Genomic DNA, 24,028 nt, shown 5'->3' on the forward strand with positions numbered 1-24,028 from the left:
CCTGGCAAGATGCTGCTGCAATCTATGTGCTGCTATGATCACTTCTATCGCCATAGTATCAAAATTGTAAATGTTCTGGAAATAGGCACGATTGGAGAGCCAAGTAAATAGTGAGCGCAAATGTGAATTTAAACAAATATGGAATTTAATACGGCTCGACTGCTTCTTTTACAAAATGGATAGACGCTCTAAGCATCTAGTATCTACGCCATCGGTATTTCTACTTTTCTACGTCTCAGTGTTCCTATCATCAGTGCTTCCAAAACTGTGCTATCATTATATATATATATATATATACATAAACTCTTAACATAAACTAGAGCGGTTTATCATCAGAGACGTTTCACCATTATTACTAGGAGCGTTTCGTAAGAAATGAAAACGAACTCTGTGCGATTCCAGTGAAACAAAAAATATATTAGTTAAATATTCATTACATCCGCTAGGAAAGCCTTTATCTACATTTCCCTACCTCTGTCTCTCTATATATGTATGATATGTAGTTACAGAATAATGTAAGTATTTGTTAAAATGCGTTTGATTACTATTATAATTGCACCTGATTTCATGCAAAAGTTACCTTAAATCTAACTAGCTATTATTAATTTCAGAAATATCCCATCTCGATTCCTGTCCAAAAATTAAATAATGAAGCAAAAGATGTAAAAAAGAAAAGTATTTTTTAAAACTCATTGAAACTTGCACAGATTATGGGGTATAACAAAAGACGCTAGCGGGAGGAAATTCGAAGAAAACGATCGATGGATAATTAAATAATACTGGTTAATAAACCTATGGAATTTTTGTTGGAAATAAAAAAAGTTTTTTGACGGAGATCTCTCAACTAAATACAAAATCAGATGATCCGTGCTTGAAATACATGTCCGGTTCATGCCAAGAATAAGATCTCCTATGGTGGCTTAGGTCAGTGGTTTCAAATACAAACTGCATGAAGGCCGAATACACGATCTGGAAATAGCTAACTTTTTTTAATGAAAACTTTTATTAGCAAATAAAAAATATTTTTAATAATTAAATTTTGCTTACTAAATATATATCAAAACATACATAAGCAATAGTAATTATATCACAAAGGCAGGAAAATCAAATTTATATTTATTTTTTCCTGAAATATAAAGTTTGGTAACTGCATGGCATTTTTGTTGGGTATATTTTGGAATTTAAATATACTGAGATGTAAATATTAAATTCTTAAACTGATATTTCTTTCAAATAATTCTAACATATTTAATCATTAAATAACTTACTCGAACTTAAAATAGAAATAATCGCTTTATGAAAACTTTATAAGTTTTTAGAAAAATTTTACCAAGTGGCTGAAAACAACCTAGTCTCTTTCTTTTAATTATTAAATTTTCTTCGACATATAAATAAAAATACATATATTTGTATGCGAAGGATTACAAACTTCTTTATTTTTTATTACAGTTGACACTTCATAACGTTTCTATTCTGATAAAATTTGTAGTCTTGGAGATAAATTGCTAGAAACTATCTTCATCACAGGTTGTAGATAGTAGTCGGTTAATCAGGCTCTTTTCTTATAACTTTTCAACTGTAAAAATAACCGATTTTCATATAAATGTATTTTCAAACAAAGCGATTATTCTTAGCGCAAAAATTTATAACTGAACATACTTTTTGATAAGAGTGTATAAGATATTTCTCCCGCTTTCTTAGCGAGCCTTCGTGGTGTAGTGGTATGCACGCTCAGCGCGTAATTGAGAGGTCCGCGGTTCGATTCCCGGCGACGGCGTTGCATATTTTTCATTTCTTCTGCTTACAAAAAATACCTAATGTCTCTACAAGTGGTAGAAGTTAATAAAATCTGTATCTTCAAATCTCTGAAAAAGAATTATATCGCACTGTAAACTAATTAGCTCCATTTGCAGATTTTCTGCTGCGTTATTCATGTTTGTTTATGATGAAAATGAAAATAACGTAAACATGGACATAAAATAATTAAAATCTTGAAACAGTTGCAATATCATAATTGAAATATCTTAGCGGGTTGCATAAAACTGCTTCGGCAATCGCATGCGGTCCGCTGACCCCCAGTCAGAGACCACTGGTTTAGGGTATCTGCGCCATTTCTCGAACAGACATATTCTTAGTTTGTAGAGGTTCAGAATAACGGAGAGAAATTAAACATCTTCCAATCATGTCACATGCATATTTGGCTGGATTCAAGCCGGGTGATCTTCATGGCAACTCGATATGAAATAATATTTTCGATTCTAAGTACTAGCCTACAACACAATCCCTATAAACTTGCACGTTACTGTCAATAAAATGGTATTATGACCCATGGATGTGAGAAATTGCTGAATACATTGAGCAAGGATGTTGTGTCTGCACTCTATAGCAGCCACAGTTCCGCTAGGGTAGATAAGAGCGGCCCTATGCAAAAGTTTCTACCCAAATCATCGAACTACTGCGTGGTAGCGAATTTCAGGCATTTTCCAAACCCAATAACCGTTGGGAATCAGTTTGCTGACCAAACTATGACTATAAAGTTTCATTGTAGAATCCAGTTCCGGTGATCTCTAGTGTCCCATGGGAGTTCAGTTGTAGGATCTTGAAACCAGTTTAAGATTGCGAGTGTCAGTGGGACGGAAACCATTAGTCATCTTGTATACAACTGACTTGTATGTAGCCATGTTTAAAGAGTTTTCGGAGATAACACGAACCTTCTAGAGATTGCTACATATAGATCAGTTGCATGTAAGACAAGTGAGGTCTGAGGCAAGTTAATGTTCAGTGACTGACTACAGTATCTTGCTAGCAGAGCCAGAAAGCCCTACGTCTAATTACTGATCTTCGAGGCACAAATGCTTTACTTTGATATCTGCTTTACATACGGTGAGTGACGGAAAGACTAACATTCAAGACTCGGGCTACTTAAAAATGCCGCTGGCACCTTTCATAGCGCTCTGTAAGCTCTCATAACCTGGTGTCATTCAAACGATGTCTATTCATTTCTTAAAATTTAACATTTTTTTCAATTTTATGCCTGAATTCTGTAACGAGGAGATATAAAATGGCACAGAACAGGTTGTGTCTATGCCTAACACGTTTCCTTTTTAAAAAAAAGTTTGTTGTGCAATAGTTTTTCTGCAGGCTATTATATTTATATTAAGGACGTAAATTTTGTTTTTACACATTGTTTTTTGACGAATACCCTAATTTTTTCTTTGATACTTAACATTTTGATCTCAATGCAGATGTCTTTTAGAGTTATTACATTCTTTTAATGCTCGAGACGCGTGAAAAATGAGCAATAACCTCGCCAGTATTCGAACCTGGAACTCTCGAGTATGCGCCGAGTGTGCTACTGTTAACCACGAAGGCATGCTGGAAGGAGGGAGAAAATACCTTACATGCTTATCATTTTAAAGTCCGATAGGGTATTAGGGAATCCAGTTGCCAAATCCTGGTGGTGACGAATAAACCTTTTAGTTCGAACGCCGTACGCCATCTTTTAGTTTGGGGGCCACTAAAGAGACATTAGATTTTTTTAATGCTAGAGACCTCTAAAATGAGCAATGCCCTCGCTGGAACTCAAACCTGGACCTTTCAAACTCGCGCCGAGTGTGCTACCGTTACACTACGAAGGCATCTCGAACGAAGGAGTAAATACCTTATAATCTGACAGATTCTTGACAAGTGACTTTTGTTGACATTTTAAAAAAAATTGCCATACTCTTATGCTCAATCTTGAAGGTGTCATTAATACAAATATTTTAATATATATATAGTCCAGTAAGTTATTTTGCTAGAATTTCCCATAAGATCTGGCCCGTGTGCGATTATTACATGTATGCTATTGAACTATAAGTAACTAAATGCATTTTATGTATACATAATGCAGTGAAACGAATGATTAATATGTAATAAAACCTAATATTAATCTTTATCTAATGTAACCATAATTTTTATTTGCAGCGAATTGCAATGTAGAGACTTATCTTAGAGAACATGAAGGCCCAGGAATAGAACATATTGCTTTGAGCACGCGAAGCATAACAGGTACTGTTTCAAAAATGACTTCACTGGGAGTGAAATTTAGACAACCTCCAGCTGCGTATTATAATGAAGTAAGTATCACTCCAATATTATTTTAAATAAAATTTTGTGACTAAAATAGTACTCCTCACATTGAAATTCCTATTTTTAACTTGAAACTTTTTTTTAAATATTTAAAAGCAAGGCTAATAATTAGAAAGAAATTTCCGTCAAGTTTTACACCTTTAAGTGGACACGGACGTTAAAATAAAACATTCTTATTTCTTCTTCAAACTGTTTATGTGTATTTTGCATGGTTCAACATTAATGTATCTTTTATAGTGATAGAGTTAATACCTTTTTAAAAATGTAAAAATGATGTGTGCTTTTGTAGAGACATTAGGTATTTTTAAAAGCAAGAGAGATGAAAAATGAGCAACGACCTCGCCGGGAATCGAACCACGGACCTCTGGAATACGCGCCCAGCATGCTGATCACTACATTACGAAGGCATGCTAAGAAGGCGGGAGAAATACCTTAACTTGTAAATTTTTATGCATATATTCATACGTCCCTTACGCATCAAATTTAATCAAAATGAATGAGAAAGTTCTGTTATGAATAGTATCTGGATCATATAAATTAAATATGAAGGCAATTCAAACAAAATTTAAACGCAAGGTACATTTTACATGCCCCAAATTTTAAAAAAATCTTAAGTGTATTAGAACTGAATATAAATATTAACTAATTGTAGGAAAACGATTCAATTAAAAATTATACGCAAGTGACATTTCAAAAACGCAAAATTCTCAAAAATCTTGAGAGCATGAAAATTGTATACACATATTTACTATTTATGTACTTGAAAAAAGTAATGTATAAATGCTTTTGCGCTGTAATGCATCACTACTTCATTTTCTCAATTCAAGTTTTGTTCAGTAGAATCAATTTCGTGTTATATCTGTAGATAAACATTATACACAATGCGTCGCTTACCATTGTATTTTATTGCTAACTTAGTTTTACCTATTGCTAACCATTTTTACCTGTTTTCACATTTTATTGTGTGAAAATTTGTTTCTTCAATTATTCTGTAGAGCATTGCAAATAAAACAATCATATAAATCCAAATATAAATTAAAACTGATATTTATTCAATTTTGTACAGCTTAAAATGCTCGATTACAGCATCATTTTAATTCTGTTTCAATATTTATGGAAAAGGAATGAATTAAATGCATAAAAGATGATTTTTTTCTTATTCTGTATAATATGTCAAATAAAAGAATATATATAGTTTAATATCTCAAAATATAACAAATTAAATAACCATGCTTTCACACATCATGAACAACTCAATGTTTTAAAATACCTGCATTCGCAAAGCGCAAATCACGCACATTGTTTAAAACAGAAAGGAAAACATTTCAGTATTTTGTTTTCACATTCAATCTTTTTGATGATCTATTTCTTGCAGAGTTCTTTATTTCGAAGGTTTCACCATCTAAAACTCACAGCATGTATGAGTTTTGATTTATGGAAGTTAATCATAAATACGAATAAGCAAACGAACTTCTTTATGCCGCTAAATTTAGAGTTCACCTTTTCAAATGCTTCAAAACAGTATGACTTTATAGTTTCCTTTATACCTATCAATAATATTTAAATTCTCATTCACAAAGGACCAGCATTAACTCGGATCTTCATTCATGGGCATTTATAAAATTCCTTTAGAGGGCGCTCTTATACATATAGGACAAACCCGCATGTTTCGTCGTGGCAAATGACCGAGTAAAAGCGCTCTAAATAAGCCCTTTTCGTATCCTTAATGCCAGATTTACAACTTTTATATACAGTACCATAGCTATTATTATTTCGTAGAGCTATTGGTTTTTGTTGTTTCTAGCTTGCTATGGCGCAGACCATGAAAAGACCAAAGGGTGACGTAATGTCTCCCTCGAGGCTCGGGCTGCGCCTCCCCCGCATCACATTGCAGTACTATAGCTTTTAACCAAACATGGTTTGAAAACAGTACAAAAGCTTTAAACTATTTTATTCAGGGTTTTATTTAACACCCAACAAAAGTTACCAAAGCTTAACCAAAATTTCTGAGAGCCAAATGAAACCAGTTAAAGGAAAATAATTTAATAACAACGCTAATCTTTTCTTGAAAAGGATAATTTAATCTTCATCTTAAAGTATACTGTTACAGTTCAGTTTTTTTCATCAGAGGGCTATGTAATACTGAGGATTTTCAAATTTAATAAATGCAGTTACAATATTTTAGTAAGGAAAAATGACTCTTTTTCCAAGAAATATCATTTAACATTAATCTTTCCTTTTCTTTTCGAAGGTAGAAATCAATACAATTAGACAACTTTTTTGAATTTTTTACAGAACGTATTGGGTAGTAATTTGCTTCATACAGATGGTAAAGATAATCTAGCATTCTAAAATGATACCATTTGAATGCTGATATCCAAAGACGTTTTATTTGCCAGTTAATATGATTTAGTATGCATCAGGATTACTAAAAAATGAGGAACAGAATTCTTAAATTCCGCATCAAATAAATATTGGCATTAAAAATGTGGTTTCCTGCAAAAATTTTAATGGGAAACGTTTAAAAATTTAAAAGGCAATATTTTTTAGGTCATTTAAGTAAAGATTATGACAAATATATATATTTTTTCTAATCATACAGTTATAAAAGCTTTACAATAAAATTTCACTGAATTTAAAATTAATAATGTAAAAGAGTTTTAACAGTTTCATTACTTTTGAATTAATCATTTCCCTTCTTCGGTGTCGATCACAGAACCTTCTACTAATAGACTAAATATTCTGGCCATTACACACGTAGAAAAAATGTCTTAATACATATTCCTCAAAGGTGGCTGGAGCGGACAGTTAAGCTTCCAGTTGACCAACCGAAGCCTGGTGACGAGATATCGTCCACAAGTTTTAATCCCAGCCATACGTACGGATAGTTAGGGTTCTAAGAACGAAAGGTACTTTAAAATAAACATTACTCTTACACAGAACTATCTAGTAAATTGTTAGCTGTTCTGACTGCACACTATTAGATAAATAGGAAAGACTGGCTTAATTATTGAATTACCTTTCATTACATTCGCCATTTTCTTGGAATTATTGGATTGAATGATATGGACAAATTCATCAGCAGAGGAGTTTTATGCAAATTTTGTCATAAAAAAAAGAGACTTACCTTTAGAAGTTTCCATGCAAAAGATATGGTGCAATTCAAATCGATTTTCTCCTTTCAGGTTGTGCTTATTCAATAAACACGAAAGATTAGTACTAAACGTATGAAAATGTACCACATTTCACTAAAACTAAATAATGACCTCTTATTTAGATTTACTCAGCATTATTGCTCATATGTCGATTATCCGACTGCATATCCTTCATCACGTAAATCTATCCTGATGAAGAAATTTAAAATGCAATGCGAATTCTTAGATAAAAAAGAAAACGTCTGGAATGTAGCAAATAAAGTAATTGTACTATATTAATACCTCCGATGTATGTTAACTTGAATTAACTTTTGCCCATTTTTTATCACATACAGCGCTTCAAGTAATTATATCGAAAAACATGAATTTCATCTAAATCTTGTTTGAAAAAATTAAACCTAAAATTCAATGATTTCATTTGAATCTTATTTTTTCCGAGCTGTTCTATGTCTCTTCAGTTAAATGTATGGTGCGTGGAGGTTATGGCTTGGTGTATATTCTTAAAAGACATGACTCCGTTTCGTTTAACCATAACTTTATTCACTCACACCATAATTTTAAACACAACTATCATAACATAATGAAATAACAGAACAGAAAACTACTAAACTAAAATTCGTATATCCTACACTCGAGCTGAAGGCGAAATGGGCGAGTTCACTGCCACACTATCAGTTTTTACAAACACAACATGACGTCGTCTAGCGGCGCACGCAACCGAACATCAGACTGCCACAAATGCTAGAGGACTTAAATATTACGTAACTTTTAATGTCGCATTATATTTTCTTCATAATACGTAAAATAAATTCGATCATTAAAATATCTATGGCCTTTACTTTAAGCAATTAATTATTTAACGGGCCATGAAAACTTCATGTGATGAGTTTCGGATTTTCACTCACTTTATGATTTTGCCTTTATAAGGAATTTCTTGCACTTTTTCCTTTCAGTAGAGGATAAAATTTGATAAAGTTCTTGATATGAGAAACCTTGCGGTCTAATAGTAATCTGGTATTCAAATTCTACCGATTCCACTGGTCCTCATTTACTTTGCCATAGTTGCTTCAACAGATTAAAAATTCTTAATATCTCATTTTTAATAAAGAAAAAAAGGAGAGGTAATTCATTATCATATTTAATAAGCGAGAAATATTTTTAAATGTGATTATTACCAATAAAAAATTCAATGCCTTTCAATACTACCTAAGTTGAACATGGAATCACAGCTAGTTAATTCATAATCATCAATCCTACAATAAGAAATATAATGCATAATAACGCTTGAACAGATTTTAATCACAAAAAACAACTCAATAGTATACTCTTAAGGCAGGTCATTGCCTTCTTTAAAATTTGTTATACAGATTCATAACCTCTCTTAAGATCGCCTTCTTAGTTTCTTATGATACACCTACGTCACTTACTATCTTTTATTTTCGAATAATACTTTCCTAAGTTCTGAAAATTGCTCTTGAAGTTGAACTAGAAGCGTAGGATTCGCAAAACAATAGATTCAGTTAATCAGATTTTAACACTACTGATAATATTTGCTTTCTTATAAATTCAACGCCAAACAAATGCGTTTTATGTTTTGAATTATTTGTTCTAGTGAGCCAACGACGAATCTTATTCAATGTATCTACGTTTATGTTAAGAGGTCAATAGAACAACTGACAAATATATGGGTAAATTTTTCGTCTTCGAATTTAGCCCTATTGTAAATCAAGCACTAGTTGTCACAGTTCTTCTCAAAATTGTTTCTCTGCTTCAAACTTCAGGGGGAAAGAGAACCATCGTATTTTTTAATGTAAGATTTTTTTTAGCTTCCGTATTCTATTGGAATATGAACTTTATCTACATTTTAGTGGTGAAAACAGATGAGGGATACCCTACAGAGGAAACCATTTTTTGCTAAACACGCTTTTTTTTTTTTTTTTTTTTGTTAAAATGAGAGGATTTGTTGTGAATTAGCAGTGTTTAGAATTTCATTAACACAACGTCTGCCATCGCATCACGGGCAGTTCTCTTTAAAAGTTTAGAGCAGTTTCGTGATGATCCCAAGTGCTTCTCAATGAATATATAATAGATTTTAGAATTTTCTATAAGAGTGTGTTAGGATTAAAGTTATAAATTATGCAACATAGAATGCTGGGAATCCATACATTTAATTTTTTGCTGATTTAAATTGAACTACATACCTATATATCTATTCAAAACCAATAAAGTGAGGGTATGGATTCATGCAATAACTGCATGAAAAGATTGGTTATGTTACGAAATACATTTTATGAAAACAGTCGTTACTTGAGAATGTAAAACGAAATATGTTCTTACATGATATGTTTCATTCTCTTGAGAGATCACCGATGATATTCATGAAATGTATCTGTAATTAAGATAGCATTGTCGAGACACCATGAAGATCTTTATTTACCTTATGTTTCAAAACACCAAAAGTTATTTCTTTTTAAAATCTAAGGACACATTTATATCATTTTTCCATTAAGAGATTAAGAGAGTTTTCAGAAACTGTTATGGCGTCAACTGGGTAGTACTTTTCATGCGATTGAGTCCCCCCAAACAAGTTAAAATTATTTTTAAGTTCCCAACGCAGCCCCACTTTCATGATTTTCCAATGAAGTCAATCATGCGCCAGCGTTTAAATATGCCTTCTTTACTGATATAATGTCAAAGATCAATTTTACAGAAGGTTGTAGAGACATTAGGTTAATTGGAAGCATAAGTCGTGAAAAATTAGCAACTCCTTCGCCGGGAATCGAACCGCGGACCTTTGGAATACTCGTGCAGGCCACCACACCACGAAGGCATGCGAAGAAGGCGGGAGAAATACCTTATAAGGTCAGCTGTTCATTGGGCGGACCAACAGCACTTAAATAGCTTGCAAACAAGAAGATTCTGTATTTATTCACTTGTAAAAACGCAGCGTTTCCATTCACGGAAATTTGCTTTGTAACAACTTTTTCTGAACAGAAGCTACCCGTGTTTGGTGGTTTGACGTTGCGAATTATTGTAAGAAAGAAAAATATAAAAAAATTATAATATAACAAAGGGATAACCCGCTTATCGATTCGAAAAGATACTGCCAATGAAGAGTTGGCAGGCCCCATTTAAATGGTAGAGAGAAATGAACCCTGGAAAATACAATATTTATAAACTTCTAGTCTGAGAGAATAAAGAAGTGAAGCCAGGCATTAACAAAAAATAAAAAGTATAAATAAATAAATAAAAATATAAATAAAATAAATTAGCGTAAAGCTAACTGTTAGTAAGACGGAAAGCCTAAATGTCACAATTTCAGTACAGTAATCATCAACAGTGGAGCTGTCAATGAATAGTTGGTGTAATGATTACAATAAACTTGATTTTAGGAATAATTTGTTATTAATTAACTGGGTTGTTAGTGCACGCACATTCATACATACCTATATACAAGTGGGGGAAGTGCATAGTAGGAGATAACAGAGATTTGGTTTTCATCTTCTCTTGCCTCATCCTTCTTTATAACAGCTATGCCATAGGTAACAATTTTCATATCTATAAAGGAAATATATTCTGTTAGCAGCTTTTAGAGGAGATATTGTAGTCTTTCTTTACCATTAGCTTAATTCAATATGGCAATAAAGCTACTATGCCTATTTACCTTAGAGGAAAAATGCTTTCGTGGAGGACTTCCTGAAGGAAACTGGCTCGTATTCACGTTACGTATGGGGCGAGAAACAAAAGCCAACTATGCAGCCAGTTTGTTTGCCTAGATATGAAACAGAAGCAGGTCGAACTACCAGTATCCAACGGTCTTAACCACTAGGCTACGGGCGGTGATCTTTCTTTACCATTAATAAAGTAGCTGTTATTTTGCTAAATATAAAGAAAGGTGAAGCTTTATCATAAATTTCTCTCTAAGAACTTTTAATATTTGATTTTTTTTTAAGTCTTATACCGAAATTTATTTTCTTTTATAAATTTGGCGCTGCACTTTTCTGATTTTGGTGTCTTTATATTTCCGATTCTTCATTAGAAATTGAATTACTTTTTTGTGTTATTAACAAAATCAAGAACAAGTTATGAGCTTTAAAGTTAGCCTAATTATGTATATTATTCTATATTTTATTTTAGCTGAAAAAAGTTCGAGAAATTCAAGAAATTGGAGAAGATTTAACTGAGCTAGAAAAATTGGGAATACTTTTGGACAATGAAGTTGAACCAGGCGAAAATAATGAAAAGGATGGGAGCCCAAAGTAATTTCTATTCAGCATATTTCCTTTTTTCAAAACTTCGTTACTGTCATTTCTAGCAGTTCATGTAAAAAAGATGCATCTAGAATATTGCAGTTATAATTTACGCGTTAAAAATTATTATTGCTGTTCTTATAGCATTTAGTACTGTGAATGACACTCGTATTAAATGAGCAATATAAGGATTAAACCGTCAAAGACTTCCTGAAACAAGTAAAAAGAATCTAGTATTTTCTTTTCTTATAATGGCTATTTATAATGAAGAGATCACATTTTTATATTTTAGTGCCACAAATATCAAATTTCATGCATGACTTGCTTCACTCTTAAAAACAACATGCAGTACAGAAATCAGTCATGTGCAAGACATTTTAATATACAGGGTGTTTATAAAGTCCCGGACCCATTTTGATGTTTAATAACTCATAAAATAATAAAGATAGATTAAAATTAATAACATAAATGGTTAGATAGACTCAAAACTTTTCATGACCCTTGTCAATGAACTTCAACGTGTGTCCGCTTCGTCGCACGGAGAATCTCAAGTCGATATTCAATTTCACGCCAGGTACCGGCAAGCTTGTCGGCATCCACAGAGGCTATTGCTTATGGTGTATGCATTCTCCTTAATATCCGTTCGAATAAAACATCACATACGTAAGTAGTAGAACAAACACATCAAAAGTAAACATAACATTGCAATAGTCGCCAAAAACTAAAGAGAGAAAAATGAAATTAATAAGAAGATGAGATTTAGAAAAGTACAGATATTTAGAGACTGGAAAATGAAATTATCTGAAATTAACCACACGCGCAGACGACATATAAAAAAGTAAAGATATTCAAACCTGAAAAGGAAAATATATGTTATTCCATCAATAAATGCCATAAGTTTGTTTATATCTTCATTATTTCATGAGTTATTAAACATCAAAATGGGTCCGGGACTTTATAAACACCCTGTATATATTACTGAAAATGTATTCTCGCCCAAGAAACCGACAAGTGGCAAATTTTGGGTGTCAGCCGAAAACATCACGGACGAAAACGGCGCGGAGAAAACAACGCAAAGCGAAAACGTTGCAGTATAAAACTTCGTGGGAGAAAAGAAAGAAAACATCCCAGTTCTAAAATATCGTGGTAGAAAATAAAGCAGTTTAAAAACTTTACAGTTTAAAAACATCGTCGTCGAAAATATCGTGGTAAAAAATAAAGTACCTACAAATCATCGCGTGACGATAACATCGCACACATGCGTTTTTCAGGTTTTAAAAATAAGTTCATTTTCGCGTAATGGTTAGGGAGCGCAAGAAGGAAAGAGGGATATTTTTACTTCTATGTTTCATATTTTTGAATGAACTAATAACTTTTTGTAGAAAACTAAGAAGGAAATTTAAGCATTTAAAAACTGAAAATAAAAAAAATTAAAGCAACTTGCAGCATTTAATTTTAAATTTACATAGTTAATTGCATATTTTATTAATTTTTTATAAAGTTTTACTGATAATGTTCATGAAAAAATACAGCCTAAATATGTTCAGAAAAGGGAAGATAAATAACTGCATCAGGTTACCTCTATACAAATTGCTTAGTTAAATATTAAATTGTTTTCTTTCACGATTATTAATCTGTTATTATTTACTTAAAATTATATCTTGCTCTGTTTCCGTTTATTCTCATTATATAGTGTCATTAACATTTTCACTCTCTTTCCTTCTTGCGCTACCAATTTATTATATGAAAATGCATTTACAACTTTTAAAACCTGAAAAACGCATGTGTGCGATGTTATCATCATGCGATGATTTGTAGGTACTTTATTTTTTACCACGATGTTTTTAAACTGCGAAGTTTTTGAACCGCTTTATTTTCGACCACGATATTTTGTACCACGATGTTTTAGAACTGCGACGTTTTCTCTTTGCTTTCTTTTCTCCCACGATGTTTCGCACCACGACGTTTCCACCTTGCGTTGTTTTCTCCGCGACATTTTCGTCTGCGATATATTTCGCTGTAACCAAATTTTTAAGTAAAAGAAAGGCTTTCTTTATGAATTACTCACTGTGTACACTGCATGCAGTCTTAAGATTTAAAAACCAGCTAAACTGAAGCGGGCTATATTCCCCCCCCCCCAAGATTTCGAATCAGCTAGAACTCAAATTTCCCTGTTTCCTGTAAAAATAGATTATAATGTACGATATATATATGTGTGTGTGTGTGTGTGTGTGTGTGTAAAGAGAGAGAGAACAAAGATTTAGGATCAAGTTCATAAAAAACCGATATTAAAAAAATTTTATCCCTGAATTTTCTTCTACGACCTTCCTTCTAATGAGGACTGACTGCAAATAAGAACTATGAAAAATCGACATTCGAAGAAAACGGCTTTCATCACTTTTAGTGCCTGTTTATTGGTGCGTTCGTAAACCATTTAATTGCTTTTGTAAATATCGACTTCTTTAATACACTTTCATCCTTTTTTAATTTTTTTCCCCTATAATTTTAATTACTAAATAATCTCCTATAATCTCAAAATTACAGGTTTTACTTAATACTTAATGATTACTTCCTGATTACTATACGTTTCAATGATTTATGATTTTACTTCAGCCATCAGAATATAGTCCACAAGGTATGAAATCCGGTGAACTAGAGGATGATCTATTAAAATGATAGTTTCCTTTGAAATCAAAAGCAAGACTTGTAGAGCCATTAGGTATTTTTTGGAAGCAGGCAAGATGAAAACTGAGCAACGCCCTTGCCGGGAATCGAACCACGGACCTTTGGAATACGCGCCCATTGTGCAGACCACCACACTACGAAGGCATGCTAAGAAGGTGGGAGAAATACCTTATATACTTTCCATTTTAAGGGGCGACTGGGGTTTTAGGGGACGCAGTCGCCGAATCCTGGGTGTTTAGAATCATCATCCACAACCCTTTTAGTTCGGGCGCCACTTTAGAAACATTGGGTATTTCTTGGAAGCAGGCAAGATGAAAAATGAGCAACGCCCTTGCCGGGAATCGAACCACGGACCTCTGGAATACGGGCCCAGCGTGCAGACCACCACACTGCGAAAGAAGGCTAAGAAGGCGGGAGAAATACCTTATAAACTTTACTGCATAATTACGCTGCGTAAAGAGGCAAGGTAATTAATTATTAAAATGTCCTTACGAAATCAAGTCCTCACCCAACCTTCTGAATTCCATTCGGAATTTATTAAAGCCGATGTATATAAATATAACCTGACATTTTTTTCCTAGAATACTGAATTTCAGGATGTATGCATGAATTTCTTTCAGATATTAGGTCTATTTCGTCTTTGTAGAACACTAAAATTGGTGTCTGCTGTCTTCCTCTTCAAATGAAAATTCTTAATAAATCATTTCTTGCGAATTAAAAAAAAAACTTTTGAAAGCAAAGTTTCACTAGTTGAGGTGAAATTTCTTCTATCTATGCAATTAGTGGAATGTGTGATAAGCAAACCACCAACTTTTTTCTCAAGAAATATTTCGTTGGTTGAAAAGTTCCGGATTATTTCAATTTAGTCCTATTTTAGTTATTACGAGGGTTGGAACTTTAATAGTGGCAACTATTTATTTACAAGAAATACAAAAGTGATTCATGTCACCATGTTTTACAGTCCTTCAATATAGTCGCCAGCATTGTGTACAACCGGTTTCCAACGATGTGGAACTCGCAGAATACTTGTAGCAGCGCCTGTTTTGTTGATAGTTTGAATGGACCGGTCTACTGCCGCAAGAATCTCAGGAACTGTTTGGAAGCGAGTGCCACGAAGTGGTTCCTTCATCTTAGGAATTAAGTCATAGTCACAAGGGCTTAGATCTGGGGAGTATGGTGGATGGTAAAGCACTGCCTAGCCCCATCGCTTGAAGAAATCAGTCACAACTTGCGCTGCATGCGGCAGAGCATTGTCATGCAAAATGAGAGGAGCGTTCTGCAGAAAGTGTCGCCGTTTTTTTCTCAAAGCTGGTCGGAGATTGTGCTCCAAAAATGAGCAGTAATACTGCGCAGTGACGGTCTGCTGTGGGGGAACGGTATGCGTTAGGATGACACCATCACAGTCGTACACGAGAATCACCATAACTTTCACATTGCTGGGGTTCTGACGAAATTTCGAACGTTGTGGTGACCCTTCAGTTCTGGCTGGTACGATCGGCCCAAGTCTCATCCAGCATAATGATACGGCGTAAAAAAGCATCTCCTTCGCGCTCATAGCGCTCCAGGTGGGTTCGGGCACCATCGTATCGTAGCCATTTCTGCATGTCCGTCAATTGATGTGGAACCCATCGTGAAGCAATTTTTCTCATGGACAGGCGTTCCTTCAGAATGTGCAACACAGTGGTATGCGCTAATCCTGTTTGTCCGGCCAGCTGACGAATCGTTTGGCGGCGATCACTGTCCATTAGTGCGGCAACAGCTTGCACCTCTGCATCGCTGACACTCGGACGACCTGGCCGCAGCATGTCTGCCACGTTTTGGCGTCCTTCATTGAATGCTTTCACCCATCTTGCTACAGTTCTGTAAGGCAATGCAGATTCCCCGCAAGCCCCTGAAGCCCTTGATGACACTGTCGTGCTCTACGACCTCTGGCACATTCAATTTTTATCCAACATCGTTGTTCTTGTTTTGAAAACATCCTGACAACACTTACTTTAGACCGCGAGCTAACACAAGGATTCGTTCTTCGCGTCACTCCGCATGCGCGTGACGTAGGCAGGACGAGTCTTTTTGCTGAGAGGTAAGGTAGGTATGTAGTTTACGTGTGGTATACGCGATATTCTTTGGTTTCTTTGGCGTTTTTTCAGCTGTGTTGCCACTATTAAAGTTCCAACCCTCGTATTTTATTCTATTTTAATTTAATCCTAAATAATTTTTGCTTTCCAGCATTTGCATCTATAGCCGCAGATATCGGCAGCATAAATTCAAAGGAAAAATTATATTGAAACTATTCTATATTTTGAAGACTCTGACTGCCGTATTAAAGGGCCCAGTTTCGAATTTGGTGAAGGGATGGATATAGATTGTATGTCCTTTTATAGGATGTAACAGTGGTCGTCTATAAGGTGCCTCTATAATAAAATAACCACCGCTTCTGGCCTTAGTAGTGGCCAAAGTCTAAAATGGCTAGTGTCTGTCATAAAACATATTTTGAAGAAAAACATTGAGATATGTTGGAGAATAGTACCTTTGGTTATTATTAACAGATTCAACTATGTTTACAACGAACATTTTAGTTATGAAATTTCAAACCTCAGAATAAAGCATTCGGTAAGAAAACACCCTTGAAGAAACCCAGAAGATAGGAATAGTACGAGAATATGGACAAACGGCGATTAAAACTGTAACATGATAACTAAATGTATTAAGCTGCAAAGCCAACTGTCATAAAAACTACGTCATTTTTTCGGATCCCTCAGTCATATCATTTGAAGTTACTTGAGATGTCAAATAGGATTTAATTTCTAAGATACAAATTATTGACATCCAAGGAAAAATATTAGGGAAACTAAATCATTTTGATCGATTGGTCGGTCCAAGAAATTAGGTTTTGTGATAGGCTGTTATCAAAATTTCATTTACGAACATACCATTTCGCCTTAATTTTACTTTTATTTTAATTTTTACTTTTATTTTGATGTGGAATACCGATTTTCATTATTTCTAGTTCGAACTGGGGGTTTTATCACTTTTTTTACTCCCTGACATGAATTTTCCGTTTTCAATTTAATAATTTATTTACTTTTATTTCAGTACCTTCTATTATTCCACTCTATTTTTCATTTTTACCCTGTAGCCTAAAATACGTTTATTTGGTTCGAGATTATGTATAATGGTATTATTTTTTCCTTTCCCGAGTAACAATTTTTTCACTCTGTCTTCCATCGGGAGCATTTTTCATTACAGTCGTTGTATAAGTTTTTTCTTCTTCCTTACCGCGTGCCTTCGTGGTGCAATTAGAAAGTATGTCCAGCTAGCAATCGGAAGGTCTAGAGTTCGGATTCTGGTGAGCGCAATGCAAATGCTTCACCTCTGATGAAAAATATAAAAGTGGTGTACAGTACTTCGTTACCATCGGGCTGGAGATTGGGTCCCGGCCTCCACAATCGCAAAAAAAGGTTCTGCTTTGCGTCAAAAATTTCTGATTTAAGAGCTCTTTAATGTGAAGCTTATAAGGCTGCCAACTTGATCAATGTATTTGGTTGTCTGAAAACGTCGTCGTGTCGGACAACAGCATTTGCTAATTAAAAAAAAATTCTGTTTTTCAATATTTTGCACCTATCATGAAGGTTAAAGATTTCTTTATTCTTGAATTTCACAGTCTTCGAGACTTCACAGTCACCTCGAGTCGACTACTAACTTGTCAACTCGATTTGTCAAATGGATGAAAGAAATGCATTTCATGCATTAGGAAATCCTGAAAGAAACTATGAGATGACAGTGTAAGTGAGCAATATTCGTAAAGAAAGCCGGATCAAGTAGGACGGTGGGTACATCCTCAATTCCAACAGCTTCTGCCATTCTCGCAAAGAGATGTGAAATCTGATATTGCCCTGTTAAAGATCAGTGTCTGTCTAATTCGCAGAAATAAGGCAATTTATTGTTTCTGTCTGAAAACCATTCATGGGTAGGCAATGCTTATCATTATTTTCCATTTTTATATCTCAGCAAAATCTCATAGCTCTATCCCGCTTTACAGTCCTATTCAATTCGAAGCAAAACACTAAACATATCGTATCCTATTCAGGTATCAGTTAAGGGTGTGTCATCATTTTGAAAACCTTTTCCTCCTTAGATTTGTTTAAACGATAGAATTTTCATCTCTAGTGACTAGTCTTCTTGAATAAGATTAATTTTAATTGCATTTCAGAAAGCTATCGCAGATGGAAATTTGATTAAGCTACATTCTTTCGAGTAATTTCTGTAGAACTTATGCCTCAAAATGAAGGGCATAGCTACTGCCACATCCACAATAATGTAAATGATATTTTTTTATTGGTGAAGTTTCTATGCTAAATTCTTGTACAGACTGACCATTAACTATACGCGGAACTGTTTCTCATCAGGAACACACACTTTTCCCAATGCTTGCAATCTTCAAGATTAAACTGGAAAATATCGCAAACCATTTATTAACCGTACGTCTACTCTTTTATCGGTTATTTTTTATAGAACTTGTATACAGACCCTTATAATAGGGGTAACATACGGGCCACAGCCTTACAGCTTTATAGCTACTTCTTTTAGTTTCTTTCCACACTTTCCAGCATGAAACGATTTACAAATTTCATATGTACTATACCTTATATAGTTACAACATTTACACGTAAAGATGATAGGACTCGCTAACTAATGATTAACAAACAAAACAAGTTTGAATGAATATTCCGAACAATTCGGGAACGTTAACACAGTGTTTTATACCAAATTTCAGAAAGATGTGTAGAAATCTTGTGTTCCAGACTTGTTCAACTATGGTGAATGTAAATAATTTTTTATGTTAAAGAGTAGAGAAGGAAACCATCTGTTTCAGTAACCTTGGTTTATTAATTGTGAGAAATTGTTCTTCATTGATTTAAAAATTCTGTTACTCTTTTTTTCTTTATAAAATAAATAAGTAAATAACTCACTGTTACTGTTCTCACAGTAACTGAAACCGCGGATATTTCGCTCACATTTACTTTTAGATAACAAACATACCCTTTGTTTATATTTCATTCACTTTTAATTATTACATAAATCTTGTAAAGAGCCCAAAATCTTCATGATCTGGCTTCTGTTATTCTTTTGCTATTATTACGCCATTCTCTTCTCATAGGGCTTCAAATGTTAAAACAGGAAGGAATGAAAAATTTTAAGTAAATTCGCAACAATTACTATTGAACAGCCCGGAAACATTTAGGTATAGCGCGAAAATGTATCTCATTTAATTTGTTCTCCTAAATCATACAATACTCGCACACGCATCTTTATCTTTACCTTTTTACCATCTACCGGCCAGGCTATCGGCTCGCCTATTCTACGATTGTGTTCTCGTAACTGGTGGTCCAGGCTAGGCTTTTTCTCGGGAACCGTTCTTTCATTATGCTGTAGGTGATCATTTTCTCACACATTAGTGAAAAGAATTTTTCAGAGTAGATCTTTTTGATTGCTGTGATTTAAACTAATAAATAGTGCAATGCAAAATTATAATAAAATAGTTAATTTACTATTTAAAGGTAAAGCTCAGAAGAGCTGTTTGCTTCAGGAAAGGGATGCTTCAGTGAAGGATATTTTAAAGGAAGCTGTCCTGATATTTTACACATGGGGTAAACGGCAAAAAATCCTTGAAATGCAATGTTGCCGGAATTTGAACCCGATATGAAGTACTAGAATGACGTTCTTACCCATCTGACCACGGAGTTGGCCAGATGGATAACTCCGTGGTCAGATGCATAAGAACCTTCCTTCCTTAATCCTTATCCCATAAGAAATGATGATAAAACCCTTATCCCATAAGAAATGATGATTTTTCAAAACATCTTCGAATTAGTATTTCATTAAGCGTTTATTGAAGTATGAATTTACATATCCAGACAAAATCAGTCGAAAAATTTCATGCGAAGCTACCGTGCAAGTTTTTAAAATGTAATTTTTAGAGGTTTAAAAATAGTCTCCATGACGGAAGGGAAGGGAGTGGACACAACTGGAAACACAGGTAAAGTTTTCTTTGTATCTCAGAAATGCTTATTATTTATGAAATATGTTCCTCTAGATGAGCAAATACATCTGAAATTTCTTAACCGTTAACATGGTAATCCAGGAATTTGTCATCCAGGTAAAACACGTCAGATTTCAGAAGCATTTAATTATTACATATTTCCTTGTGTTCAGATCTTTACATAACAATTTAATATAATGCAGATTTTTTAATTATACTTTTAGGTACTTGATGCAAATATTTGCGCATCCGCTGTTTTCAAGGAAAACGTTTTTTATAGAAGTCATCGAGAGGTCTGGTGCGAGAGGTCTTGGTGCTGGGAATATCATAGCTTTAGTCCGATCAATTAGAGAAGAAGAAAAACGAAAAATGGCGGAAGCGAAGCAGAAAACGCTGAATGAAGAAAATATTTCAAGCCCGAGACGATTATGCTGACAAGATTATGAGTGAAATGCTAGACGGACACTTCTGATTCTAAGTGAACAGTTTTCCACTTTGAGAACTGTAACTGTAACCTATTGTATTAGTTAAGAAAAATTAACAACATTCGTGTCTTAGTGGTTGACATATAATTCAAGGTTAAGTTCAAGAACTTATTGTTAATAGTGACGAAAAGATCACATCACATTACGGATATTAGAGATTTTTATTGAGAAGTCAATGATTGCTTTATTTTTCAAGTGTGCAATAAGAAATGAGTTTTTCTATGTAAGCATTAGCATTGCAAAATTAATGCAGTATGCTTTAATGGAGAAATTAGATAAATGTTAGTGTTTTTCTTAAAAATAGCTATAATGATAAGTAGTTATGAACTTAAAAATAGATTATATTTTTTCTTTATTTTTTGTGATCTGAAATATCATATGTGGTACTTTTTATTAAGGTAATTTAAGAATTGTGATCTGTAGTAGGTGTTGGAATTAATGTTTCTAAAAGATATTGAGAAATAAAATTTATGAAATGTGTTATTATTAAAGCAGCATATCTCATGTATCATCTGCGACTGATATTTTGGTACTCACTCATTTTTTATTTTTAAATTTTAAAGCTTTTAAATCATATCGTTATAGTGAAAGAGACATTTCAATACACTGTAGAATAAGAGGTTGAAATGGTCTTTTTATCGATTAGTAGTTTTTTTTTAGGAAAGTAAAAGAGAGGTTATTGATTTATAACTTGTGAAATCGTTGTGAAAGAATAGAAATCAAACAGTCATAGCATGTTCCGTGTGGGAAGGCAAACAGCCTCAGTTATGCTGTCCTGTTTAATAGTATTCATTCTGTACGACTCTTGCCAGCTTATGATAGCTGAACTGTTGAAACAAGTACTCTGCATTGAGAGGTTTTAAAAATACTGTGATGAAGTAACCATTAAATGAAGGCCTGAGAGCCAAATTTTGACATGTGTAAACAACATTTAACAGAGTCATCTTTTATTTTATAAATTATTACTGTAGAAAAGAGTTGTAATAATTTTGAAAACACACTTTAGTTTAAACAAAATTTGTTCTTTGTGGTTATAGATTGAGCATAAGCTGGTATTATTAAAAATTAAAACTCCTTTCTAAAGTAAGTGGTTGCTCATACCTTCTAAGTTAACTAAAACCGACAACTGTTTGGAACATTTTTCTGCTATGAATAGACTGATGTGATTTGATTTGACAGAACGCGGATTTAGATTTGAACTGAATATCAAGCGTACTTTCCCCATGAAATGCACTGAAAACATATAGATAAATCACATTGAAATAAAGAAGAGAATACAGATACATTTCGACTAAGACAGCATTTTTGTTATAAGTAAAGTGATTGTAACTTCTACTTTCCAAATAAATATAAAAGTATAGATAATAATTATTTTAAAGTGAGCAAATTTGATAGTTGATATGCTCGACAATCACAAAAAGGTAATATAATTTTATAACTATATTGACAATTAGCATTTTTTAAATATTATAATAAATCTTTCGAAATCTGAAGGAAAAGTTTCATTATCAATCATCATAGCTTAATAGCCAAGTATGCTTAAATAAATATTACCTATGAAATTGCTATCAGCAGAATGGTGCACAGCGAAAGTTATTTCTTTAGTAGTAGCCTTGGAAGTGAAAGAAAGAAATAAAATATCGTAAAATAAACTTAAATGCTTATTGCTTTTAATTCTCTACCTGCATATATTTTTGAACTCCGTCTCTATACAGCCTGCCAAGAAGTGTCGATTTATGTGATGGTTTACTGACAATTTTCATGGTTTCTTTATTTTAAGTCTTTAGAATGATCCAAAAGATGATATTTTAAGAAAATATCGCATAAAGAACAGACTAGATAGAAGCTCACTAATTTGAATTTTAATATTAGAGAAACTTAACCTTAATTGATTTTATATAAAAGCTCTTTTAATTTTGTTTCCTAAATAGTGAACGCTGTTTAAGAAACAAAGTCATAAAAAGATCTTACCAGAAATGCATTGGCCTCTTTTATAAAATCAACTTCAATCTGAGGTTGAATGATTCTTAATTTTAAGAATGGCACATCCGTGTTTCATTTGACCTGAATTACATTGTAAAGGAAATTAAAACTAAAGCAAAAATACTGCATGATTGTATTTAAAAGCCTAATATGCAAAATGTAGGTTACTTTCGAAAGCTTTCAATTAATTCTGTATTCCCTCAATTTGAGCTTAAACGTTGTCATTGTTTTATTGCAGGATGAGGATTCCAGATACCCAAATTTTACTTTGCTGCTCAGCGTTGGTTTTAAAGAACAATAATGTGAAATAAATGCAAAAACAGAAAAAACATTTCGCAAATTTGGCTTTTCAGAATGGAGTTGTTTGCATTAGTAACTTAAGTATTAAATCCTAATATAGTGCAAATATTTTATTGACGAACTGGTTCGTCAATAAAATGAAAGCCTGAATAAAAAATATTTTTTTCCTTGCTTCGGTGCATAGATGAAAATATAAAATAATTTTCTTGTATTTTTATGCAAAAATTTCACGTTTCTTTACAATTCTTTTTCATTTTAACGACACTGAATTCTGTACTAGTATCTTTAAAGCAATTTTTAAATTTCGGTTTAGAAAATGAACTTGCAGCTAATGACTTGCTAAAATTGAACACCGAAATTCGCAAGTACTTTTAAAGAATTTGATCACTCCAGTTTCTAACAGAAAAAAAGCTCGGCACTTTTCTGTTAGTTTTTTTACGAAACTTAAGTAAAAATACTTATTTTAACGCTTTGTGTTACTTCTTAAATCTTTCAAATGAAATGTATAAAAATGTTTAGAGAATGTAACTTTTGTTATGGTTCTAAGATAAAATACTTAACTGACGTATGACGTTTGTGAGTCACTCCATTTGTAAAACATTACTGTTTCCTAATCGTAGAAAACATTTCTTTGCTAATACAATAATAATTTGTTTCCCTGTGCTGCATAACGTTTTAAGTTTTGTGACTTTCTTTCACAATAAAAGTTTTCTTCGATTGTTTTACAATAATGAGAAGTAACCTAGTAAAATCTTCGGTTGCCTACAGCAGTTTTGAAATTTTGTTATACTTATAGGGTCCTCCTAATTGTGTATAATTATAGTTAACGCAAAGTCCTTCAGACCCTATTACACTGAGAAGTGAATTATCGCTCCGTCTGAAATATTCTAAGTTCTAAGAAGGTTGCAAATATTTTTTTTTTATTAAATCTTTAAATGAACAGAAAGCACAACTTGTGCCTACAAATAAACTCCGCCACTTGTATTTAAAATAACAAAG

At 33.3% G+C, this 24,028-nt stretch overlaps 1 protein-coding gene across 2 annotated transcripts in view; it reads left to right on the forward strand.

Moving 5' to 3' along the window:
- The window catches only part of LOC118202389 (4-hydroxyphenylpyruvate dioxygenase-like protein), a 176,142-nt gene extending 152,549 nt beyond the window's left edge, over nt 1-23,593 (forward strand). For both annotated transcript variants that reach the window (XM_085808038.1, XM_085808037.1), the window contains exons 4-6: nt 3,967-4,118; nt 11,424-11,545; nt 20,486-23,593. In XM_085808038.1, the coding sequence (XP_085664164.1) occupies nt 3,967-4,118; nt 11,424-11,545; nt 20,486-20,696 (485 nt within the window). In that variant the 3' untranslated portion in view covers nt 20,697-23,593. The remainder of the gene's footprint in view (nt 1-3,966; nt 4,119-11,423; nt 11,546-20,485) is intronic.
- Nucleotides 23,594-24,028: the final 435 nt, after the last annotated feature.

This window comes from Stegodyphus dumicola, chromosome X1, assembly GCF_044657685.1.
Source record: "Stegodyphus dumicola isolate Sdum_Otavi_A_Nest chromosome X1, ASM4465768v1".
NCBI lineage: Eukaryota > Metazoa > Arthropoda > Arachnida > Araneae > Eresidae > Stegodyphus > Stegodyphus dumicola.